The sequence below is a fragment of the Cervus canadensis genome, chromosome 10 (genome assembly GCF_019320065.1).
Source record: "Cervus canadensis isolate Bull #8, Minnesota chromosome 10, ASM1932006v1, whole genome shotgun sequence".
Lineage (NCBI taxonomy): Eukaryota > Metazoa > Chordata > Mammalia > Artiodactyla > Cervidae > Cervus > Cervus canadensis.
In genome coordinates this window covers 75731693-75758256 of record NC_057395.1, presented here as the reverse complement: position 1 = coordinate 75758256, position 26564 = coordinate 75731693, and the positions used below count along the sequence as shown (strand labels likewise).

At 44.6% G+C, this 26564-nt stretch overlaps 1 protein-coding gene and 1 long non-coding RNA gene across 3 annotated transcripts; one reads left to right on the top strand and one right to left on the bottom strand.

Annotated features, from left to right (window-relative positions):
• On the top strand, nucleotides 1-26366 carry ZNFX1 (zinc finger NFX1-type containing 1). The gene is made up of 14 exons (XM_043478712.1): nucleotides 1-500; nucleotides 2461-2616; nucleotides 6310-8121; nucleotides 11786-11917; nucleotides 13504-13652; nucleotides 14232-14381; nucleotides 15668-15782; nucleotides 17091-17344; nucleotides 19027-19166; nucleotides 20163-20317; nucleotides 20752-20897; nucleotides 21724-21834; nucleotides 22147-22242; nucleotides 22868-26366. The coding sequence occupies exons 2-14, from the start codon at nucleotides 2556-2558 to the stop codon at nucleotides 25304-25306; spliced, it is 5760 nt and encodes a 1919-aa protein (XP_043334647.1). The 5' UTR covers nucleotides 1-500; nucleotides 2461-2555; the 3' UTR covers nucleotides 25307-26366.
• LOC122447937 lies at nucleotides 5054-15725 on the bottom strand. Of its 2 annotated transcripts, none has more exons than XR_006271459.1 (3): nucleotides 15588-15725; nucleotides 15400-15475; nucleotides 5054-5388 (listed from the first exon to the last, which is right to left on the bottom strand). It is a non-coding gene; the product is annotated as an uncharacterized LOC122447937 (long non-coding RNA). The 2 variants fall into 2 exon arrangements; XR_006271460.1 differs by having other exon boundaries at nucleotides 15400-15478; nucleotides 15588-15691.
• Nucleotides 26367-26564: the final 198 nt, after the last annotated feature.

The following is a 26564-nucleotide window of genomic DNA, read 5'->3' as shown; positions in this document are numbered from 1 at the left end:
TCCAGGCAGCTTTAGCCCCGCCCCTGCTCTGTACCTACTAGGCCTCCGGATCCCGTCGGCCTAGCCGCCATGTCGCGCTTCACAGGCACCGAGCCTTCCGCTGGGTCCCCGCTACTTTGGGGACCGCTGAGGCCTACAACGGCCTTGGGTGCTGTTAACCCGCCCCCCGCAGTCCCCTCCCTTCAGCGGCGCCCGCCCGAGCCCTCCTGCCCAGCCGCCTGGGGTAGCTGAGGCGACGCCCGCGCATCCGCCCGCCCCTGACGGGCCGCAGGGCGGGGGGTGCCGGCTGTGCTAGGGCCTGGCCCCCTTGCTCAGCGCCCCGGGCCACCTCCTCCTCCTCCCTCCGTCTTCCTGCCGGCCGGCCCCTTGCCCCGCCCCGTGTCTGAGGGGCCGGGAAACCGAAAGTGCGCGGCTCCGGGCGGGGCCGCGGACCTGCCTGGGCCCGAGTCTAAGCGCCAGTCGGCGGCTGCGGCGGCTGAGAGAGGACGCGCCGGAACCCGGTGAGCGACCCCTGCCCCGCGCCCCTGTCCCACACTTGGTCCCGCTCGCTGCCACTCCAGGCGCCCGGACCACCCTTCCCCTGTCTCTCCCGCTGCCCCCCCACCCCCTCAGCCCCCGCGTCCCCATCACCCGCCTCAGCGCCCCCATCACTCTCTCAGCACCTCCATCACCCATCTCCGCACTCGTCACCCCCTCAGCGCCCCCATCATTCACCTGAGTCCCTGTCCCCTCTTCCCAGCGCCCCTCTTACTCTCCCAGCGTCTCCATCACCACCTCCGCCTACATCCTCATCATCTAGTTCTCCTCTATCCCCCACATCTCCGTCCTCACTTTCTGCCACAGCCCCTCCTTCATCCTCACCTTCCATCACCTCACTCATCCCCCTTCTTCTAGAAGCACCCTCCGCACCTAGACTCCCCGTCCCTACTTCCAGGCGCCCCCCCCCACCCCGCTTCAGCAGGCAGCCCCCAGCTGAGCTCAGTTCCGCCCTCTTCTTGAGAACCCCAAACCTCTTCCAGTCTCCCCAACCTCCCCAGCCGCTCCAGGCTTCAGCCTTGCCCGGGCACCTTCTTCGTGGCTCCACCCAGCCCCGGCTGTCCCTTGACCCTATAATAGCTCCATCAGGACCTGCTGAGGCCCTGGGTGTCGGACTTCTCCATCCTTCTACTCTCTCAGGAGCCTGGAGACTTCCTCTAACATCTTTCATCCCACCCTGGTAAATTACATTCTTCTCTGATTTAACTCCTCCATTGGCTTGAAATCACTGATTTTCTTCTTCCTGTCCTTTGAGGCTTTGATTCCCAAAGAAACCCACTCTAGTTTGCTTTTTTGGTAGCATTTCCTGTTCTTCCCTGCTTCTCCCTTTCCTTGCCTTCTTCTGTTTCTTTTATCCCAGAAATTTGTGAGTTTCAGTTTTAGTATTTTTTTTTTTCAACAAGAGAAGGAATTGTTCCCTGAAAAGTTTTTATGATTAAACAGAAAAACTCTAAATATTGAGCTTGTGCCTTGAGAACTGGGTTTGATAAAATGAAAAATGAGATTCAAAAAATATTCCCAGCAGGAAGGAAGGGGACTCCTTTTTCTCATGAGGATAAAAACTACTCCTCATATAATGCCAGATATGTTCACAGTTTCCAAGTATGAATGTGTTCAAACTCAATGAGAGGGGCAGTTGGAAAAGGTCCCTTTGCTGTGAACTCTCAATTACCCACTCTTTCCCCAGCCCCAACCCAAATGATGTGTATGAGTAGGATGGAGAAGTTTCCTTAAAAGGGGCTTCCTCTTCCTCCTATAGGACTATCTTTGCAAATCATCAAGGTAGAAGAAAGAAGGAAGGAACTGCAGATTTCTATTTATAGTTGGTCCTGAGAAAACAGTATCCAGTAGATGTTAAGCCTCCTGGTTTTTGAAACATGTTATTTCTTTCTGGGGGGTGGGGGGGGCGCTTAATCAGTTTGGCTCTGTTGGAAAGAGTAGTGTAGGGATATCTGCTCACTAATTATTTACAAACTATAGAGTACTGCAAGCTATAGAGTATTATATAATAGAAATGTTGGGTGGAGTGGTGAGTACATGATTTTGGGGTTAACAAAAATGTACTTTTTTCTGTCCTGGCAACAATATTTGTTTGCTTTATAGGAGAAGAAAATGAAACCTAGCAACTGATTAAGTAACTTGGCTAAAGGTATAAACCAAACAGGAGTTTTGAATGGGAAATGATGACACTCGCTTAACCCCAAGAAAATACGAGGATGCAGGGAAGGGGGAATTTGATCCTTTGGAATTTAATCCTAAATTGTGAATTTCGTGTTTTGTATCATAATTGGTCATTCACAGAGTTGGACACTTGTGCACATGATTAAAGTCTGTGTTTGATTCTTAGTTAACAAAGCGTTAAGATACAGAGGCAGAAGGATTAGCTTGATACTATTTGGGTGTTTGTTTTTCTTTTTCTGCTAGATGCTGTGTTTCAAAGGCGCTGAAAACTGTCAAACCGTGCGGACTTCCAGACAACTGAAATAACGTGACCGTGGAGGAGATCAGGTGACTCAGACATGGAGGACCGAAGACCTTGTCCAGAGGTGGGGCCCAGGAATCCTCATATCAACCACAGAGGTGAGCAAGATTTTCTACCCTTAGACGATCCCAGATTGATGTTGGTTCCACTTATGATTTTTGACTTTACAAGATGGTCCAAAAGCAATATGCATTCAGTAGAAGCTGTGCTTCAGGTTTGAATTTTGAACTTTTCCTGGGCTAGTGATATGTGTGTGCTAAGATGCTCTCTTGTGATGCTGGGCAATGGCAGTGAGCTTTAGCTCCCGGTCAGCCTTGCAGTCCCAAGAGCAAGCAATTAATACACTTAAAACCACTTGTATCCAGACAACCATCTTATTCTTTCAGTACATTATTCAGTAAATTACATGAAATATTCAACACTTTGTTATAAAATAGGCATTGTGTTAGATGAGTTTGCCCAACTGTAGGCTATTGTTAATGTTCGGAGCACATTAAAGGTAGGCTTGGCTAAGCTATGATGTTTGATAGATTAGGTGTATTTAGTGCCTTTTTAACTTAATGTTTTGAACTTATAGTGGGCTTATCAGAAAATAACCTAACATAAGTCGAAGAAAATCTGTAATGGGAAGGAAATCAAGTTCCTTATGGATGAGCAGGCCCACCAAAATTGACTGCATCTCTCAAGTAAAGAATGGTTTATTCTTGAGAATTCCCTGCAGGTCCAGTGGTTAGGACTCAGTACTTTGCTGCAGTGGCCTGGGTTCAGTCCCTGGTTGGGGAACTAAGATCCTGCAAGCAGAGTAGCAAAGTCAAAAAAACCAAGAATGATTTATTCCTTAGCTATAGCATGAGTGACTTTGAGACTAGACAGCCCTCCCCTTTCCTTAAGAGAGCTTCTAAATTGGTACAATTCACTTTAGCAACAGTAGAGATGAGGTATCAGAAATGGCAATAACTGGTTTAGAGCAGCATTATCCAGTAGAAACATAATGCAAGCGAAAAACATAATTTTTGATGTTCTAGTAGCATCATTAAAAACAAAAAAGAAACAGGTGACATGAAATTTAAAAACTTAATACTAAATAATAATTTAATAGAATTTGGTATTTGTCTTATTTAAGCCAGTGTATCCAAATCATATCATTTTATTATAATTGAATATATTTTATTATTATATTTCTTTTCTTGGAGTTTTTTCCTTTTAGTTTTTTTGAAATATGATTGACATAGAGCACTGTGTAAGTTTAAGGTATATAGCATAATGATTTGACTTATATATATATATCATGAAATGATTATCAGAATAAGTTTAGTGAACATCCATCATCTCATATGGAAACAAAACTAAAGAAACAGAAAAAAAGTTTTTTCCTTGTGATGAAGGAAAAAATTAGGATTTTTAGGGTAAATCTTAGGATTTACTCTCTTAAAAACTTTAATGTACAGTATATAGCAGTGTTAACTACATTTATCGTGTTGTACGTTATTTCTCTACTATTTATTAATCTTATAACTGGGAGTTTGTACCTCTTAATCTGCCTCATCTATTTCTCTTCTCCCCCTACTTCCCTCCGTGTTGGTAATCACCTGTTTATTCTCTGTATCTATAAATCTGTTTCTGTTTTTTGTGTTTGTTCATTTCTTTTGTTTTTTTTAAGTTCCACTTATAAATAAAGTCATAGAGTATTTGTCTTTCTCTGCCTCATTTCATTTACCATAATACCCTCTAGGTCCTTCCATGTTGTTAAAAATGGTAATATTTCATTCTTTTTATAGCTGAGATATAGTCCAGTGTGTGTGTGTGTGTGTGTGTGTGTGTATACACCCCACATCTTTATTCATTCACTTAGGCTGCTTCCATATCTTGGCTATTGTAAATAATGCTGTGATGAACATAAGAGTGCACCTGCCTTTTCTAATTAGTGTTCATAGTACTTCAGCAATTTCAGTTTTGTGTTTATTCCCCCGAAGTGTTCAATATTATCATTTTCGGATGTTACCAATATAAAAAATTTTAATGAGGTGTTTAACTTTTTTTCTGCTAAGGCTTCAAAATTCCATGTGTCATTTTACACATACTAATTCAGACTAGTCACATTTAAAATGCTTAATAGCTACACATAGCTAGTAGCTATGTATTCGATGGTATGTGTCTAGAGTCCTAGTCACCAAAGCAAAGTTAGTTCCAAAAGCATCACTCTACTGCAGTGATTATTCTGTTTGCTCAGAATTGTCTAAAACAAAACTGAATGGAGTCTTGCCTTTTCCTAAGTTTGCAACATATCCTCTGAATTTCAGTTGTGGAACAGATGAGGAAGAACTATAGAATATTATTTTATGAGCTATGTGAATGTTGAAAGGTTGAGAAATAATACAATTTTCCATTCTTCCAAAACATTGTCTTCTAATCAGACCAGCATTAAAAGTAGGACTTTTTAATGATATCTTGGGAGTTTGAAAAGTAAATGTAAAAGCAACAAGTTATAAGGAAATATGTACATTGGTAGATTTTTCTGGATCTAATGGCATGAAATGGTACAGTCATCTTGAATATGATATTCATTTGAAACTTTCATAACATTTGTTATCATCAAATCATTGCATACAGTCTTATTTTGTTTATTTGTTTTTAAAATCTCCAAGTCGTTCTGCTAAGTTAGGTCAGCTCCATACTCAGTTTTAGAGGAAAGGAAAGTGAAAGAAAATGGGTTTGGGTAAGTTGGCCAAGGTCATTATGAAATGTGTGGCAGATCAAGAAAGACATGTTCAGCTTCATCCGCAGGATGTGTTTGCTGGGTACATCTGCTCTTCTGCAGTCTCCTCGTCTGAGGGTTGGTAAGAGAGAAGTACTATGTGGATGAGCTCGTGCTGCAGAAAGGAGAAGACTTAAGTTTCATTTTTCAGGTTTCTGAGTCACAGTTTGAGTTTCACTTTTCAGTTTCCTGAATCAAAGTTTGAGTTTCATTTTTCAGACGTGAAACAGAACTTTTGAGTTTTATTTTTTGGTTTCCTTTATTATCTATTATTTGGCTTCAAAAACATCTTGGTAAAGGAAGCCCTACCTTCCCCTTTGCCATCTGATGCTGAGCAAAGTTCAAATATATATTTCCCTGTATACTTTTACCCCACTTGATGCCTCTGGTGCCTGTGACCTAATTGTTTAGAGACAGAAACTATGGCCCTAGAAATCAAGAGAGTATTCCCAATAAAAAATGATTAGTATTTCTGCTAGTAATAACTAACATTTAATGAGAGTTTTTTATATGTCAGATAGTATACTAAGCATCTTATAAACATTTAATCTTTACAGCAACCCAGATAGTGAGGCTTAGAGAAATTATACAACTTAGCCAAGGTTGTACAGTAGGGAAGTCCTTAGACCAAGATTTGAATCAGGTCTGTTTGGCTATGAAACTCATGCTTTCACTCTTGTTTGGTATTGGCAAGAGACTGAGAAAATGAGATGATCTTTTTGAGCCCCTGATATAATCCCAGCTTACGAAGATTAAATGAGTAATTATTTTCTGTCATGTATGAGGCACTCATCAAATGTTTATTCTCTTTTTTCTTTTTGTACCCTGAAAAAACAATATTTTCATAATATATACAGCAACCATAGTAATTTATTTTATATTTATTACATGACTTGGTAGGAAACCTTTTTTCTCTCCAAATAAAATCTAAGCTCCTTAGTTGTTTTGGATAATAAGAGTATGTTCATATTGTTGTACTATTGGATTTTCTTGCATCTTGATTTTTTTGTTTGCCCCAAATTTCCACTATGTTTAGGACCTATGAATGGAGAATTACAACCAAGAGCTAGAAATCAGGCCAATAACCCACCAGCTAATGCTCTCAGAGGAGGAGCCAACCAGCCCGGAAGGCATCCCAGGGCCAACAACCATCCTTTTCCTCATCGGCAAAGAGAAGAGAGGTTTGGGGCCATGGGCAGGAACCCACATCAGGGAAGGAGGAACCAGGAGGGGCATACCAATGATGAGCCTAGAGGCCAAAGACATGGTCAGGAAAATGACACCAGGAGGAGAAATGGCAACCAGGAGGGAAGGAACCGCAGACCCCCCCCACGACCTGATGAAGACTTCCAGCAGTGGCGGACCCCCCACCAAAAGCCTGCGGAACAGCCACAGCAGGTGAAGAAACTGGGCTACAAGTTCCTGGAAAGTCTTCTGCAGAAAGACCCCTCTGAGGTGGTCATTACACTTGCCACATGTTCAGGACTGAAGGAACTCTTGTCTCATTCTTTTATGAAGTCCGACTTCCTTGAGCTCATCTGCCAGGTTCTTCGGAAGGCTTGCAGTTCCAAAATGGACCGCCATAGTGTTCTCCATGTCCTGGGCATATTGAAGAATTCCAAATTCCTCAAAGTCTGCTTGCCAACTTATGTGGTAAGGATGATCACTGAACCCCTCCCTGAAGTTCGAAACCAGTATCCAGAACACATTAGCAACATCATCTCCCTCCTCCAGGACCTTGTAAGTGTCTTCCCTGCCAGCTCTGTACAGGAAACTTCCATGCTCATTTCTCTCTTGCCAGCTTCTGTTAATGCTTTGCGGGCCTCTGGTGTTGACATAGAAGAAGAGACAGAGAAGAACCTGGAGAAGGTCCAGACCATCATTGAACATCTGCAGGAAAGGAGGCGCGAGGGCACTTTAAGAGTGGACACCTACACTCTTGTGCAGCCCAGGGCGGAGGACCATGTTGAGAGCTACCGGACCATGCCCATTTACCCCACTTACAACGAAGTGCACTTGGATGAGAGGCCGTTCCTTCGCCCCAACATTATTTCTGGAAAATATGACAGCACTGCTGTCTATCTGGATACCCACTTCAGACTCCTACGAGAGGATTTTGTCAGACCCCTACGAGAGGGCATTTTGGAACTTCTCCAAAGCTTTGAGGACCAAGGCCTGAGGAAGAGAAAGTTTGATGACATCCGAATCTACTTTGATACCAGGATTATCACCCCCGTGTGTTCATCAACAGGTATTGTCTACAAGGTGCAATTTGACACAAAACCACTGAAGTTTGTCCGCTGGCAGAACTCTAAGCGATTGCTCTATGGGTCCTTAGTGTGCATGTCCAAGGACAACTTTGAGACGTTTCTTTTTGCTACTGTGTCTAACCGGGAGCAGGAAGACCTCTGCCGAGGAATTGTCCAGCTCTCTTTCAATGAGCAGAGCCAACAGCTGCTCACAGACGTCCAGCCCTCTGACTCTTTCCTCATGGTGGAGACAACCGCATACTTTGAGGCCTATAGGCATGTCCTGGAAGGACTCCAGGAAGTCCAAGAGGAAGATGTCCCTTTCCAGAGGAACATTGTGGAGTGTGACTCTGATGTGAGGGAGCCAAGGTACTTGCTCATGGGAGGCAGATATGATTTCACTCCCTTAATAAAGAATCCCTCAGCCACTGGGGAACCTCTGAGGAATGCTGAGGGCTTGAGATATACCAGAGTTAATGTCTTAGACCCCTGCCAGTGGCCCTCAAAAGAAGCCCTGAGGCTGGATGACTCCCAGATGGAAGCCTTGCAGTTTGCTCTCACAAGAGAACTGGCTATTATTCAAGGACCTCCTGGAACAGGTAAGAGAAAATTTTTCACAGCACACCACATCTGCCCTATAAGATAGGCAAGGGTGGCTTGACTCTAGGTTTCTAGAATGTCTCAATTTAAGACATACCCCTGAAATGGGCATCAAACTTGTTTAAAAAGTAGCTGCTCAAAAAATAAATAGGTAAAAATTTTTTAAAATTGAAAAAAAAGCAACTGCTCATAGTGATTTTTCAGTGAGGACTCTTGGTATACAGACTCTTGGTAATAGTTCAAAATCACAAGATTAGAGAAGACTGCTAAGGGGTCAGACTTAGGGAGATGCCTGACTTCTGTCTGCTTCATCAAAGGCTGTATTGATTTGCTTGATTTTATATAAATTTAAATAGTATCAACTATAAATACCCTGTGTGCCAAATACTACAGTGTATTTTTTGCGTATGTTAACTCATTGCTAGGCTGTGAGGTTGAAGCCAGTCCATGTTAATAGATGAAAAAACTAAGGCACAAAGGAATTGAATGGTATGTTGATGCTCACCCAGATGGCAGTTGACAGACCTGAGACTAGAACTCAGGCAGTTTAGAAGCTGGCTCCTGGCTCTGTCATCTACCTCATTGTACTTGTTTCTCTTGGAAACACACCTCCCTGCCTTCTCCCCGGCCCTGCGTGCCACTCTAATCCTTCTCTGGAATGATAGCTGCTATTAGCAGTTTGATGTACATCATTCCAGATGTTTTCCAAAGTTAAAACTGATATATCTTTGTGTCTCTTGAGTGTATTTATATGTTTACATACATACATGCATACTTTTCCTATTGTTTAAATAACAAAAATAAGATTAAGCTACATTTATATATTATATACGGGTCTGCAATTTATATATGTATGTATATAACTACATGTTAGGGATATTTTTACATTCCTTACCCTACAGTCACATTTAGAAATGTACATCATGCTTTTTACAACATGCCTGTATTCATGGCATGAATGTACCATGTTGTGTTTTTTGTGTTTTGTTTTTTAGTTTCACAGACAGTGCTTATTAAGTATTCATATATCTATTTCTATGTGTGTTTATCTTTGAGTACTCTGCTTATTACTTCTGTAGTGTTTTTCCTAAAGTGGGAATTCACATAAATAGAGTAGGTACTGCTATATTACCCTTCAAAAGAATATTAAAAAAACAATGGGAAGAGGTCCTTAAAAAATAACTAATAAAATAATGGCAACTCATGATAAGAAATTAATGTAACAAAATGGAAAGTTCTTTCTGATGAGACCCCCGTATGTTGGGAAAATATGCATAAGTAAAGTGGTGCTTTCAGGGCTTTAGAAGAAGAAAAGGATGTACCAGTTTGTACTGCCACCAAGAATGAATTAGTGTTCCTATTTCCTTATGTACTTTCCAGCATTGTTCCCTTGTTGTATGTTATCAATCTTCTTTTCTCATCAGCAGTTTTTGCTGATCTATGAGATTATAATTTTTGGCTCATTTTAATTTTAGTTTTATGTTTTAATTGGTTCAAAAATTTTTTTTTTGAATCCATGTCTTTCTCTGCTCACCATCCCACTAGGTTCCTTTATCTAAAGCAAACGATGTTATTGTCTTCCTATTTATCCTTCCTGAGATATTCTATGAATATTCAAGCAAATGCATACTTATATCCATTTCCCCCCACTTTTTTTTTTAATTCAGTATGCTAGAAAACAGTTTGCATGTTGCTTTGCTAACTTATAAAATATCTTGGTGATCCTTTCATATTGGTGCACAAGTGGTATCCTGTTTATGACTATATAATATTCCATTATAATTAGTTTATAATCTCTTTAACCAGTTCCCTATGGAAAGATTTACTAAAACAATGTCAGTGAATAACCTTGTTTGTAAGTCATTTCACAAAGAAGCAGAGTATATCCAGGGGAGAAGTCCCTAACTGGGTCAAACAATATGTGAATTTGTAATTTTAAGGTAGTGCCAAATTGCCCTCTAGAAATGTATATCACAGTGGTTAATCTGTATTTCTTTAATCAAGAGTGAGATTCAATATCCTCTCATCTTTATTAGCTACTTATATCACTGCTTCTGTGGATTGCTTTTTTGTATTTGACATTTCTATTGGATGGTTTCCCTTTCTTACTGATTTGTAGGAGCTGTTAGTATATTCAGAATATGTGTGTTCCAAATAACTTCCCCTAATATTATCATTTGAATTGGTACTCCTTAGCTCCAAGTATAGTAATAATTTGGTAATTTCACACTAGCTTTACACACATACACACACACACATGCAGCTGCTAAAAAAGAGCCTACCTGTGAATTTGAGGGGAAGTGACAGAGGGGTTATCTTGGAGGTAGAAATCCCAAAAAGTATCCATTCTAAGGAGAAGAAAGCAGTGGGAGAGAATGGGGTAAATACTGAATTATGATTTTCTTTCCTCTGGAGGTCTCCTTATCCATCCAAGACTCCAAATTAAACACATAGGAATTACTCTTTTCTACTCCCCACCCCAGCCCGACCATTATCCTGTTGCAATCAAGTTTACCTCTGAAACTTCTCCCCAGTCTGCCCCCTCAGCTCAGCTGCTGGAGCCAGGCCTTGTCCTCCGTCACTCCCTGGAGGAGGCAGGAGCCTCCCAGCCCGTCCATTCCTCTTCCCTCTTGCCCAGCCTTCCTCAGTTGCCACTTTCCCAGAAGTGACAGATTAGAAGCCTGTTCTAGTCTCATTGAGTAGACCAGAATCCCAGTTGTTTTCTTGGTACCTTGTGGTTCTCATTCCCCACATGTATGATTTTTACATTTGTTTGTGTGATTATTTCTCTCTTCTGCAAGTCTGTAAGTCCAGGAAGGTAAGAACCGCGGCTGTTGTGCTCATTGTGTTTCTTGTGCTTAACCCCATGTCTAACGCCTACGTGGCACCCGGTACATACTATTTGAAGGAAAAAAGGAAGCAAGAAATTGTCATTTATTTATCTATACTGAAAAGTATTCAGCTATACTGAGATTTTTTATTTTCTTGTATTACTCAGTATTGAGTATTTTTGAGGACAGTGGCTACCTTCTCAGCCTGACACCATGTAAGAATTTAGCATTTACTAATGAGCCCATAACTTTAACTCCAATGTTGATTTCTGTGACTTTTTCCCTCCTATCACAGAGGCAAGTCTACTATGGTATATTAAAAGCATTTCTAAATAATTTACCATGTGAGATTGGAAGCAATGTATTAATATATGTCTGTCAGTAGAAAACTAGCTAAAAACAATTCCTTCCAACTATGAAAAATAAAGGATTCTTTTTCTGTGCTGAAAGAGAACTACCTCCAATTTTAGTAAGTGAAAAAAACAAGATATAGAACAGTGAAAATAGTCTGCTACTATTTGTATTTTAGAAAGGAAGGGGGAAGCTAGAAAAAGGCTGTATATTCATCTTTGTTTGTGTATGCATAGAATGACTGTCTCTGAAAAGTTATGCAATAAACTAGTAATGTTGGTTGTTTCCAAGAGAGGAACTAGGTAGCTGGAGACATAAGAATGAGGAGAACATGATACAAAACCATTTGTGTTCTAGGATTTTAAACCATCTCAATGTATTGCCTTAAAATTTTAAATAATAATAATTTGCTATAAGTAATTAATTACTCCTTTTAGAAAGTCTCTAAGTTTTTTAACTCTCCTTTTTCCTTGTTTTTTAGGCAAAACCTATGTGGGTCTAAAAATTGTTCAGGCCCTTCTAACCAACGAGCCTGTTTGGCAAATTAGCGTTCAGAAGTTCCCCATCTTGGTTGTGTGTTACACTAATCATGCTTTGGACCAGTTTCTGGAAGGTAATGTCTGTAGGCAAAATTGTTCTCTGTTGAGAGTTCTCTAGTGGTCTGTGGTTAGGATTATGGGCTTCACTACCGCGGCGCAGGTTCATTCCCTGGTCAGGGAACTGAAATTCCACAAACCACGCAGCACAGCTGAAAAAATAAACTTCTCTATTAAGACATATATAGTTGAACCATGAGCAACTTCAGTTGCTGTCTGTTGCACTTTGAATAAAGTCCACAGTCCATACTTAGCATGACAGGAAAGGCTGTGTGTTGTCTGTGTGCTGTGCTTAGTCGCTCGGTTGTGTCTGACTGTGCGGCCCCATGGACTGTAGCCCACCAGGCTCCTCTGTCCATGGGATTCTTCAGGCAGGAATCCTGGAGTGGGCAGCCTTGCCCTCCTCTGTGTGTTGCTGCTCCAGCCTAATTCTTATGCTCTTGTCCTACCTCTTCCCTTGTTCTAATTCCAGCCACACTGATTGTCTACAATTTCTTGTCTTCCTCCAGCTTCTTCTTGGCCCATGCTGTCCCCTCTGCCTAGCATGTACTTTTTCTTTTCTTCTCTCTCTCAGTCTTGATGCATCCAGCCCAGATGGTTCCAGCTCATTCCTCAGGTCTCACTTCATATGGACTTTCCTTCTTGCCCCAGGTCCTGCTTTTCTTCTAAGACTTAATTGGCACATATGTAACCATTTATTTGTATGTGTCTCTACCCTGGACTATAAACGCTAAGAGCTTTGGTCCTGTTTCTTTCTATATTCACAGATCCTGACACATACTAGACATTCAAAAAATATTAATGGCATTAATGAATGAATATGTATTTATTTTTTCTTTGGAAAATAATGCTTAGACTATTATTTTCCACTCTTTTATATCCTTCTTTCATCTACATTAAATCTTTAGTATTCCTGGAGTCTCAATTTAAATTAGATCCTCAAAGATTAGATCCCTACCCAACCCAACTAGTTAAGGTCCCCTGTTAACACACTTTCAGCATGTATTTATAGTATTAAATCTTATTAAGTTAAAATGTTTATGTGTCTTCTCTGATAGACCGTGAGTCATGAGAACAAATGAGGAACTGAGCCTGCATTGTGGCTACTTTAGCTTCAGAGCCTAGCACATGCCTAGCACAGAATAAGCAATCAGTGAATATCTACAGAGTGAGTAATAGAGAGCATTTACTAATGCTTTCTTTGGGCCAGCCCCCCCACCCCCCAGAAGCTAGAAGGATACTCTCTCGTTTATCCAGACTATAGCCCTATAGGGAAAATATTACTGTCTTCAAGTCACAGACAAAGAAACTGAGGCTCAAGTTAAGTGACCTGCCCCAGGTTACATAGCAGTAAGTGGTAAAGATAAGACTTGGGTCCCCAGGTGATTCTACAGCCTTTGCACTGAAGCATCACACTTTACTGCTCTGCAGGTCACGTCATCTATGGGGCCTTCTTGTTCACTGGTAGGGTAGATTTCCTGAAAGTACCAGTTTGTACCCTAAGGGACCAGCTGCACCAACACCCCAGACACATGCAGCTCTTACCCAGGAGAATCCAGCATAGCTCCTCTTAACTCTGCCCGTGCTCCACTTTGCTCCTTAGGCATCTACAAGTGTCAAAAGCCCAGCATTGTGCGGGTAGGTGGAAGGAGCAACAGTGAAATCCTGAAGCAGTTCACCCTGAGGGAGCTGCGGAACAAGCGGGAATTCCGCCGCAACCTCCCTATGCACCTCCGAAGGGCCTACATGAGTGTAAGTCCCAGCTTCGGAGATCTGAGGTTGCTCAAGGGAGAACCAACCAAGACAGCGGTGGCTTTGTGGGTGGGCAGTCCAGGGGAGATAGGGAAGCTCCACAAACCTGGGAAGGACCCAGGTTCCTTCCAGCATTCCATTCTGCTAATCCTATGGTGGGATCTTTGCCCTCGTAGTCCAAGATGGAGAAAGGACAGAAAAGGGCACACCATGCCTCCCAGCCCCTGCCAGGACCATAAAGTTACTTCCCCCAAACCACCCATAACACTTCTTCTAGCCTGTTGGCCAGGTAAATATCATCTTCTAGCTGGGCAGTGTTGTGCCCAACCATAACTCTGAATTCTTACTACTAAGGGAAAGAGAAGTCTCCACCATAGTATACTTGGTATGTTTTCCTGTTGTATTATTTGTTTCCTTTTCTTACCAGTGGTAGGAAGCTTTTAGACATTTTAGATACTAATCCTCTGGTTTTAAGACTAGCTGTTCCTGTGTTCCCTTTGTTTTCCCTCAAGGCAGAGACTGAGTTCTGGGCATGATGACATACTTCTTCATCCACTTATTTCCCTCTGCTCTTGGTAGATCATGACACAAATGAAGGAGTCAGAGCAAGAACTGCATGAAGGGGCCCAGACTCTGGAGTGTACCATGCGTGGGGTGCTACAGGAACAGCATCTGGAGAAGTTTATCTCCCCCCAGCACTGGAAAAGCCTAATGAATGGACCAAACCAGGTAGAGGAATCATCCTGTGGGGTTCAAGCATCTCTCGTCCAGTATTGGGAGGGAGCCTCCAGCAGAAGTAGCAGTTGAAGTATTAGCTACAATCTGCTATGATGCTGCTGTGATATGAAAAATTCCTTCTCAGGAGGAAAGTCACCTGAATATACTAGTCAAAAATAAGACTCTAGAGCCAGTCTGCTGGATATGAATCCTGATTTTGCTCTAAGCGAGTTACTTAAGTTTTTGGTTCCTGTTACCTCTTTTATAAAGGGGGATAGGAACTTCCCTGGTGGTCCAGTGGTTCAGACTCTTGAGCTTCCACTTTAGGGGGCATGGGTTTGATCCCTGGTCAGGGAACTAAGATCCCACATGCCATGAGGTGCAGCAAAAAAAAAAACCACACACATGGGGATCATAACATTTAGTTGAACTATATGAAATTGCCAGTATTTGTAAGTTTAACTTGCAAAAAGGCAGTCTTTTACAGATCAACTTAATTCTTATAGGATTGTTATTGGATAAGCAAGTTAATATCTGTAAACCTGTTAACTTAATGAGTGTGCTCAAAGTATTTGTTAAATGAAACCAAATCATAGCAAGGCAACCTAGCACATATAGAGGACCTGGGACTTGACCGACCTGTCACACAGACTGACTGTGTGACTTGAGCCAGTGTGATCTTCAGGTCCCTCAGCAGTCAACAAGAAGAATAATAATGCATTCAAAGGATCTTATAAGAAGTATCCGATATACTCTGGATTTTTTTTTTCTCTTTTGGCTGTGCCATGCAGCTTGTAGGGATCTTAGTTCCCCAACCAGGGATTTCTCTCGTCCCTCCTAAAGTTGAAGCGTGGAGTATTAACCACCGGATCACCAGGGAAGCCCATGACACAGTCTCTGTGAAGTGGTTGGCTAGGAATTCAGTGAAATAGTAGCTCAAACCCAAAAACTTAAAAAGGGTCAGTCAGCGTATGAATGACTGAAGCAGGCGAGTTAACTGCCTTGTTAAGTAGTGAGGTCTGAGACAAACGGGAGCAGGCGTGGCAGCGGCCCTCTTCAGCCGTTTGTTGCCGGTCAGGAATACAGGCTCATTGCTCCCGTAGCTCCTGCTTTTGTCAAAAGAAGCAGGAAAATTTTGTTTTTAAAATTCTATACAAGTCCTATTAAAAGACCCAGTGGCCCAAACATTGCATTTTAAGAGAGTTCTAGGGGAATTACCTTTTGATTCCTTGAGAAGACCTTTCCTTCATTCTGAGTTGTCATAGAAGTCTCATGACTAATAATTCTTCTTTCCTCAGGATAGTGAATGGGTTTACTTCCAGGGCCGGAAACATTCCATGATGTTGGAGTTTCTCGGTCTGGGTGTTGGTTCTTTCACCCAAAGTGTTGCTTCAGCAGTACCTGAAAATACAGGTAAGAAGTCCATGTCTGCCTAGAATGACATCTTATGGTGGAATGTGGTAAAGACTAGAAGAGCAAGACTTTAAAGTAATGCCCAGAATTTATAAAGAGCTATAATCAATCAAAAAAGACCAATAAAAGCTTAATAGGAAAACAAATTAAAGACTTAAAGAAGCACATCACAAAATCTTCATGGCCAATAAACATGAAGAGTGCTCATTAGAAACAAGAGGAATTAAAACTACAATAATATACTATTACACACCTACTAGACTGGCAAAAATTAAAATGTTTGATATAATCCCACACTGATAAAGGGTCACATTCATAAGAATGTGAGCAGTGGGAACTCTGATATGATACTAGTGGAGATATTGATTGGCAGAACCACATAAGGAACTCAAATGTCCACCCACATTTGTACCCATCTATTCAGATAATGGATACAGCTGTGAAAAGGAATGAATTACAGCATATATAGCAATATAATATGACTCTCAGAAACATGCTGAATGAAAAAAGCAAGTTACAGGAAAATATATTCAATGTGATTTCATTTACTTAAAGCTCAGAAAAGTCAAAGCTAGATAATGCATTATTTGGAGATATATATACATTATATCCTAGAGAAGGGATAGCAATCCACTCCAGTATTCTTGCCTGGAGAATTCCATGGACAGAAGAACCTAGTGGGCTACAGTCCATGGAGTTGAAAAGAGTCGGACACAACTGAGCAACTAACACACATACGTTATATATGTGGTATCATCAACTCAGTGGACATGAGTTTGAGAAAACTCTGGGACATAGTGAAGGACTGGGGGGTGCCTGGTGTGCGGCAGTCCATGGGGTCACAGAGAGTTGGACACATTTGAGTGACTTAACAACAACACATATATGGTAAAGTTAAAAGGGAGGAATAAGTAATAAAAAATTCAAGTTAGTACAGCCCACAAATGTCTTCAAAGAAATTGGTAACTTTCTGCTTCTTAGGTTGGGTGGAAGATACCTGGATGTTCATTTTATATATTTTTATTATTTAAATTGCACATTTATGTTGTATACTTTCCTTTGTATATGTATTTACATAAGTAAAATCTCCCTTAAAAAGGCATGCATTCATGTGATTTTCTAAATGTAACAAAAACGTGGGTAAGGAAACGTGTCTTTCTCCCCTTCATTCCTCCTGTGTTTCTCTAAGCGGAGCTGACCATTTTAAGCTGGAGAATGTCTCCATGCATCTAAGCTCTCATAGGTACCCTTGTTTACCCTCTGACGTTAAGACTCTCCATCCATGTCCTGCCTGCTTTCCTCTCTTAGCCCAAGCAGAAAGGGAGGAGGAGGAGGAGGAGGAAGGGGAAGAAGAGGGCTCACTGATCGAGATCGCAGAGGAGGCCGACCTGATCCAGGCAGACCGGATGATTGAGGAGGAAGAGGTGGTGCGGCCCCGGCGGCGGAAGAAGGAAGAGAATGGGGCGGTCCAGGAGTTGGCGAAAGTGCTTCTGGCCATGAGGCTAGACAACTATGGCCCCAGGACGGCAGCCAGACAGGAGCAAGCTGCGGGAGAGTGGGAGGTAACTCACTTCCTCACAGTCCCCGAAAGCCCTAACAGAGTGTGAAAGGGGAGTTCAGTTATTATCGCCAGGGGGTTGTGGGTTAAACTCTCCCAAGAGAGACCTGAGAGCATTCTGTCCTGACCTGATTTTCACCTCCTTCTGTTGCACTATATTCACTTCATCCTCATTATTAGCTTAATTTACCCTTTTACAGGGCTTCCCTTATAACTCAGCTGATAAAGAATCCGCCTGCAATGCGGGAGACCTGGGTTTGATCCTTGGGTTGGGAAGATCCCCTGGAGAAGGGAAAGGTTACCCACTCTAGTATTCTGGCCTGGAGAATTCCAGGGACTGTATAGTCCAGTGGGTCACAAAGAGTCAGATACAATTGAGTGACTTTCACTTTCATTTCCCCCTTTTATAACCTAATCCTTGTATAAGATAGGTCCAGTTTTCAAGGGTATAGAAATTATGGCCTTTTAGAGGGGCCCTCCCAATAAATGCTAACTTAGAAAAACAGGAAGCAGGTAGCCAAGGACTTCTCTTGAACTTTTAGAGAAGCGTAGCACATTTGAGTCAGGTCAGACACTGATGGCCTTGGTGCTTGGTGCTTTTAAGATATTCTCAACAGCAAACCAGCCCAGGCATTAGGATTTTAGAGGGTTCAAGTGAAACAGAATGAAGTAAGCTGTGTAGGCTGAATGTAATGTTTGTCCTTCATTCATTTTGAAATTTGTTATTTCTCTTAGAGCCAGAATAGTATAAATGCCCAGACTTTCTGTCTGCTCCTTCCTTTGATAGAACGCTGGGGTGCTCAGAATTTACCGTGTGTTACTATGACAAAAGAGCGCTGAACCCTACTGACGACTTAAGGGACTTTGAGGGCAGGTTTTTACTGAATGCAGCTTTCTCCAGTCTTCTGGCTTTGAGCCTGATCTTCTAGTTCAGTTCAACGTCTCTATATGTGAGGCACAGAATCACGATCACAATACATAGAAGCATGGATTGGGCATCTCTCTGCTGTGTGGCCTTAGGAGGAGTTGAATTGTTTGGTTTTGAAGCAGACAGGAGTCCATAGTATTTTGACATCCATCTGGCATGCTAGTCCTTCTAAAGGCTCATGGCCTCAGATTCTAACAGAGCCAGGGAAGAGTACTTTCTCCTAAATGGTGCTTTTCACCCACATGTTTAAGATACTATCTTGATACAATGGCATTAAGACCATCTTAGCAGGATTTGTATAGCATTTAATGAGGGAGACGTATCTCCACCATTGTCGTGACGTATGTTTTAGGCATAAGAAGCAGACTGTGGTCAAAAGACCCTCAGTAATAACTGGTGTACAAGCACTCTTCTAAAGTGCTTTCCATGTGTCTCACTGCTTCAGTCAGTCCAGCCACTCTGTGAGGAGGTGCTGTTATTATTCCCACTTTACAGACGGGAAGGCTGAGGCACATAGAGGTTCAGTAAGTGACTGTAGGTCCCACAACTAATAAGCAGTAGATGGGACTTAGAACCCAGACAGACTGGCTACAGAGCACTCATTTAGCAATGAAATACCTGTGGAGAGAGTGTGGGACATTTAAGAGATGTTCATCAGAGATGACAGTTCCATTTTTCAGTATGCTCTGGCCCCCATCTTGGGCTTAGAACCCGGCCCATCTCTGCTCTGTGACTCTAACTGGTATTGATATCTGCAGACCCAGCGCAGCCAGAAAAAGAGAATGAAGAAGAAAGTGAAGGTTGAGCTTCGCAAGCTGAACACCATGACTGAGGCCGAGGCCAATGAAATCCAGGATGTTTGGCAACTGGACCTGAATTCTCGCTGGCAGCTTTATAGGTATGGTGCCTGTCCCCATCCTCACCCCCACCCCCACCCCCAGCCAGCCCATGTAATTTCCCCAGGGTGTCCTTTTTCTGTTTCTAGAATATAAGCCCTTCAAATCCTCAACATTAGTGCTAACTGATGATTGATCAAGCACTCCCACTGAGCTGAGTGCTAGATGCAGCCATGGGATAGAATAGACATGCTTGACTCTACCCTATGGGATTTAGAGTCTAACTAGGGAGACAAATTAGTTTGTCCCACAAATAAAAAGTTACAAGTAGGCATCACCACTAAGAAAGAAAGAACCAAGGAGCTAAGAATATTAACATGGGAGCTGAGCTGGTCTGAGCTATCCAGGAAAGTGACACTGGAGGCAAGGTCTGAAAGATAGTAGGCCTTTTAGGGCCACTTGGGAAGGGGAGCAGATGAGTTTGTGAGGACCATATGCATAAAGGCCTCGAGATGGGAGGGAGCATGTTTGTTTGAGAAACTGAAAGAAGGCAACCATCATGGCTATGGCTCAGACAAATGGAGAGTGAGGTCAGAGAGGGAGGCAGGGGCCAGGTTGTGCAGGGCCTCTTAGGGCTGAAGAGGACTGTTGGAAGGTTTTAGAGCAAGAGTGCTGACATCATCTGTTTTACTTACGGAGAATTGGGGGAGGGTGGGGAAGGGGGGAGAGGGCTTACCAGGAATGGAGTAGGGACAATTTGTGAGAAATTCTTCTTGAAGCTTTTAAAGTTCTTTACTCTTGTCCAGTAATTAGCATCTGTTCTTTATCCCCCTCCTTCCTTGGTTCCTGACCACTTACATACATCCTCTGCACATATGTTTTGTTGGGCACTTTTTGTTGTGCAGGACTCTCCGGTCCCTGCACATCTGGGTCTTGTCTTCTTTCTCTGTGGCCTGCAACCTCCTCTAGGGTGTAGGTTCCACTTATGCACAGGGCACACTGAAGGGGGTTCCACCACATCTCAAAGAGCACATGGCTTCCTCTCCCTCATTCTTCAGGCTGTGGCTGCAGATGTACCAGGCTGACACCCGCCGAAAGATCCTCAACTATGAACGCCAGTACCGCACGTCAGCAGAGAGAATGGCTGAGCTGAGACTCCAGGAAGACCTGCACATCCTGAAAGATGCCCAGGTTGTAGGAATGACAACCACAGGTAAGAAAGCATGGAGTTTACTGCTGGTGCCAGATGCCTATCAGGTTATCTGGGACAGGTAAAGAGAAACTTCTTTAGTAGGTTAGAGGAAAATACCAGGAAGAGCTCTTGAGAGCAAGCTCTGTTTTGGATTCTCTTGGTGAAATTCACTCTCTTGCTTCCATTGCGTTTGGAACTTCAGCAGCTGATGATCCCATTGCCGAGGTTCCAAACGCAATGAAAGCAAGTGCTCAGTAGTGATGGCATGGGGATGTTGCTTCTCTGGAGACTGTCCAGCAGCACTCTTTTTCGTCCCGTGGTCCTCAGAGCCCTGGGTGGATGGGAGGACTCAGTTGGAATAGAGCCAGGCTCGGGGTGCACCAGTCCAAAAGCCCAGTGACACAGGGGGTCCAGTATGTCCACTCAGAGGGGTCTCTTTCTTCTCTTGGCTCAAGGTGCTGCCAAATACCGCCAGATCCTGCAGAAGGTGGAGCCCCGGATCGTCATCGTGGAAGAGGCTGCAGAGGTCCTTGAGGCCCATACCATTGCCACACTGAGCAAAGCTTGCCAGCACCTCATTCTGATTGGGGACCACCAGCAGGTAGGCCTGGGCCCTCTGGAAGGTGAGCTGACTCTGCAGGGGTGGAATCAGACAGGAAGACCCTGGCCTCTGATTCCTTCCTCCATCTTCAGGCTTGTTGGTGGCTTTCTGTGATTCCTCTTTTCCTCACCTCCCATGTCCAGTGTAAGAGCAGGTCTTAGATTTGGGGCGTATTTTAGAGATAGCGTCATTGATTCCAATTGGCCTCTTTGCTGTTTTTAATTTACCTTGGCATTTTAAGTGGACTGGTAAAACAGCATGCTCCCCATCCCACTGCTTCTGTTTTTTGCCATGCTGTAATCAATTCCTCATAAAGGAACCAAAGTGAATTAAAAAAAAAAAACTCAAATGAGGTCATGTTACTCCCCAGCTTAAAACCCTTCAGTGGTTACCCATTGAACTTAATGTAAAAATCAAGCATCTTAAAGTGGCCTACAAAGACCTGCATTCTCAGAGTACTGCCTGTTTCTCTGACCTCACCTCACACCACCATCTATCTCATTTGCTGTGTTCCAACTCCTGTCCTTTCTGTTTCCTCTTACGGCTTCCTTTTTGAATGACTACCAGCTTCCTGCATGCGGGTGTCAACTCAGATGTCACTCTTAGGGAGACCTATGTAAAGAAACTCCACGCCCAGACGTTCCGTCACATCACCCTTACTTCTTGGCTTCACGGTCTTTGTCACTCTTTTCCCTGAGCCTGTTATCATCTGAAGCCGAGCCTGGAACCCAGAGGTCACTTGAAAAACATTTGATAGGTGGGTGGATGGGTGGATGGTTAACATGCATTTTCAGTGGACAATCCTCAGCCATGTTTCTCTTTTCAGCTGCGCCCCAGCGCCAATGTGTATGACCTGGCCAAGAATTTCAACTTGGAGGTGTCCCTCTTTGAACGGCTGGTGAAAGTAAACATTCCTTTTGTCCGTCTGAATTACCAGGTGAGAAGCTAGATCTTCATTATTACCAAATGTCCAGGTGAAGGCTCCTGGCAGCCTGCCAACTGCCTTCATAAAATAAAGCTAGTTTAGTAATGAAATGACTCTGTCTGATTATCTTTTCTGTTTGAAAATAACACGAGACCAGCCTGGGGTGAGTTTGTGTCAGATGAAGGAGCTGTTTCTCTTCTGCTGTTTTCTCCCTGTTCTTTTCAAATGTCATCTCCCCAGATTTTCCACTAGCAGCTTAGTCTCTAGAAAACCGTCCATTTATTCTCTGCCAATGTGTTTAATGATATACATGTCTTGTTTCAGCACCGCATGCGTCCTGAAATTGCCCGACTTTTGACTCCTCACATTTACCAGGATCTGGAAAACCATCCTTCTGTTCTCAAATATGAGAAGATTAAGGTGAATCTGCTTTACCTGATCTTTCTCTGATGCTGTCAGCAACCTAGGAGGTTATCTTTTCCTCAGGATGAAGAGGGGCTTTCAGAAGGGTATACAGCCAGCTTTCTACAAAGCTAGCTGTTGGGAATTCCCTGGCAGTCCAGTGGTTAGGACTTGGTGCTTTCACTGCCAGGGCCCAGATTCTCCCCCTGATCAGGGTACCAAGATCCCACAAGCCGAGCAGCGGCAAAACAAAGCAAAACAAACAAGCCAAAAACCCCAAACAGTAAGAAGCTAGTTATTAAGAAGAGGAGTGGTACAGAGGTTGAGAACACAGACCTGGGTTTTTGAATCCCAGCTCTGCCATTTAGTAGCTGTGTCGCCTTTACCAAACTATATGTTCTAAGGGTCAGGGTCTTCTGTACGGTGAGAATAATGGTTGCTGCCTGATCACATTACCGTATTGCAGGAGCTAATGTATATAAAGCAGTCAGCACAGCAGATGCTCATAAATTAAAGATTGTGGTACGGAGTATACAGAAGCCTTCTAAGGTTCCTCCCTGGAACAGGGCCAGTGGCCAGCACACATGAAGCTTGAAAAAGCTGCCGTGAGTAAACCTAACATGTGTCTTCTTTGTCTTTCCAGGGGGTCTCTTCCAACCTTTTCTTTGTAGAGCACACCTTTCCTGAACAGGAAATCCAAGAAGGCAAAAGCCACCAGAACCAGCACGAGGCGCGCTTTGTGGTGGAGCTCTGCAAGTACTTCCTGTGCCAGGAGTACCTGCCCTCCCAGATCACCATCCTCACCACCTACACCGGGCAGCTCTTCTGCCTGCGCAAACTCATGCCTGCCAAGACCTTCGCCGGCGTCAGGGTCCACGTGGTGGACAAGTACCAGGGGGAGGAGAATGACATCATCCTCCTCTCGCTCGTGCGCAGCAACCCGGAAGGCAAGGTGGGTTTTCTCCAGATATCCAACCGCATCTGCGTGGCCCTGTCCCGCGCCAAGAAGGGCATGTACTGCATTGGGAACATGCAGATGCTGGCCAAGGTGCCCCTGTGGAGCAAGATCATCCACACCCTTCGAGAGAACAATCAAATCGGCTCTGCCCTCCGGCTCTGCTGCCAGAACCACCCCGATACTCACACTTTAGTTTCCAAAGCTTCTGACTTCCAAAAAGTGCCCGAAGGAGGCTGCAGCCTGCCCTGTGAGTTCCGGCTGGGCTGCGGGCACGTCTGCACGCGAGCCTGCCACCCCTATGACTCCTCACACAAGGAGTTCCAGTGCATGAAGCCCTGCCAGAAGGTGATCTGCCAGGATGGCCATCGGTGCCCTCTTGTCTGCTCCCAGGAGTGTCAGCCTTGTCAGGTGAAGATGCCCAAAACCATCCTCCGGTGCGGCCATAAACAGATGGTCCCGTGTTCTGTGCCTGAGTCAGATTTCTGCTGCCAGGAGCCTTGCCCCAAGGTCCTAAAATGTGGGCACAGGTGCAGCCACACGTGTGGTGAAGACTGTGTGCGGCTGTGTTCAGAAATGGTCACCGTGAAGCTCAAGTGTGGGCACAGACAGCAGGTGAAGTGTGGCAGTGTGGAAGACCTCAAGTACGGCCTGCCAGTGAAGTGCACCACCAAGTGTGGCAGCATCCTGGACTGCGGGCATCCGTGTCCCGGCTCCTGCCACAGCTGCTTTGAAGGGCGCTTCCACGAGCGCTGTCAGCAGCCCTGCAAGCGCCTGCTCATCTGTTCACACAAGTGCCAGGAGCCCTGCACTGGCGAGTGCCCACCCTGCCAGCGGACCTGTCAGAACCGCTGCGTCCACAGCGAGTGCAAGAAGAAGTGTGGGGAGCTGTGCACGCCCTGCGTGGAGCCCTGCACGTGGCGCTGCCGGCACTACCAGTGCACCAGGCTCTGCTGTGAGCCCTGTAACCGCCCACCCTGCTATGTGCCTTGTACCAAGCTGCTGGCTTGTGGCCACCCCTGCATTGGTTTGTGTGGGGAACCATGCCCCAAGAAGTGCCGTGTCTGCCACCAGGAAGAAGTCACCCAGATCTTCTTTGGCTCTGAGGATGAGCCAGATGCTCGCTTTGTACAGCTGGAAGACTGCAGCCACATCTTTGAAGTGCAAGCCCTAGACCGCTACATGAACGAGCAGGGTGATGAAGTTGCCATCAAGTTGAAGGTCTGCCCTATCTGCCAGGTGCCCATCCGCAAAAATCTGAGATATGGAACCAGCCTCAAACAGTGCCTGGAAGAGATTGAAGTCGTTAAGGAAAAGATCTTGGGCTCAGCAGGGGAGATAGCAGTCAACCAGAAGCGACTTACAGATGTACTGGAGGGGAAGAACCTGCTCTGCCAGCTGCTCCCTGAAGATTTCCTGAAGTTGAAAGAGAAGCTGGCCCAGAAAAATCTATCAGTGAAGGACCTGGGCCTTGTTGAGAATTATATCAACTTCTATGACCACCTGGCTGGCCTGTATGATTCCCTGAAAAAAGTGGATGTCTCAGAGCAAAACAAAGTGAGGACTCGATTAGACCAGGTTCACGAATGGCTCGCCAAGAAGCGTTTGAGCTTCAGCAGCCAGGAGTTGGATGACCTCCAAAGTGAAATCCAGAGGCTCAGATACCTGGTGACCCTCCTGACCCGCTGCAAGATGGCCGAGGGGAAGGTGAGAGGCAGCGTCGCTGAAGAGGTGAGCACTGTCCGGAACATCCTGGAGAGAACATGTAAGTTCACCCAGCAGGATGCACAGCTCGTGCAGAGAAAGATGGAAGCTCTGAAAGCCACTCTTCCCTGCTCTGGCCTGGGCATCTCAGAGGAAGAGCGCGTGCAGATCGTCACAGCCATGGGCTACCCTCGTGGCCACTGGTTCAAGTGCCCCAATGGCCACATCTACGCGATTGGCGACTGTGGGGGGGCCATGCAGAGGGCCACGTGCCCCGAGTGTCGGGAGGTGATCGGGGGGCAGAACCACACGCTGGAAAGGAGCAATCGGCTTGCTTCTGAGATGGATGGAGCCCAGCACCCTGCCTGGTCGGACACGGCCAACAACCTGATGAACTATGAGGAGATCCGGAGGATGATGTAGGAAGGTGGCAGCCCACTGCCTTCTGCCCTGGCCACCACAGGGCTGGGGCCAGCTCCTTCTCGAAGGAACTGGTTTGTTTTTTATTATTGTCTTTAGTCTTAGCACCTATTTAAGGATCCACTTTTAGGGCTTGCCCACACTTGTTTCTAGATTTACCCCTGCGCTAGAGTAAGCACTTTACCTCCAGAACCGAGAGCAAAGTTAACAGATTTCTCTTCTTTTTCTCTCCTACAAGTTAGTGGACAGACTGCCTGGAGCATGTTTGGGCTTCCACCCAGGGCCGCCTGTAGTGTCTCTGGGTCCTGACTCAATCAGATGTTCTTTCTCTGCAGTGCTCCAGAGGCAGATGTGAGCTCAGTGAAGCAGACTCATTCTAAATTGGCAGGCCCTAACTTGCAGGCTGACTTCTGCTCTAATAAACAGAGGCCCAGAGTTGTTGTTTGTGAATTGCTTATCATTTCAAGGAGCACAAGAACCCCTCCTCTTCTTGGGCACCTTCGTTCCAGGAGAGGGAGGCATGTGATGAGACAGAGACTTCACGGACCAATCATGACCCAGTTACATATTCACTGATGGTGGGGGAAGGTGTGACCCCACGGCTGGGGGCTTGTGCAGCAGGCCTAGGCTGAGTGACCCCCGTACCCTTCCTGTGACTTGCACTTTGGGATGGTGGAGGTTACTTTCCCTTTAGTAGGGGAGGTTCAGTAGCTGTGCTGGTTCCCCAGGGCCTTGAGTGGAACTGGACTCATTTGGTAGCAGAAGCACCTGTCCAAAGTGTGACCCTTTGTCCCAACACCCTCTGTTGCAGCTTCTACCTGGGCAGGGTTAGCGTGCCAGCAGCTTCTGCAGGTCCCAGGTCCACACCAGAAGCCAGCCCCCAAGTCTGTGGCCTGCGTACATACACCCTCAGTCCAGTGTTCCCTAGAACTGACACTTAGGCATCTCAGGTCTTTCTAATGTTTGCGAGAAAACATCCCTTTGCTATGTATACGTTTCCTTTTTTGTCTTTACTATGCACTTTAGCCTATAAAGCCAATTAATAAAAACAATGAGAAAATCAGTGGTCTGTGTTTGTCCTCCGTAACTGTTAAAAGCAGCTCAGGCAACGTGAGACGGTGAGGATGGGGATGGGTGCACTGCCTACAAGGAGGCCCTTCATCTTCTGCAGAAGGGAGGGGTTTTGTGTTTTTTGTTGTTGCTGTTTCTGGCCGGTAAGTCAGGTAAGGGTGTGTGCCACTGGATAACTAATTATAACTTG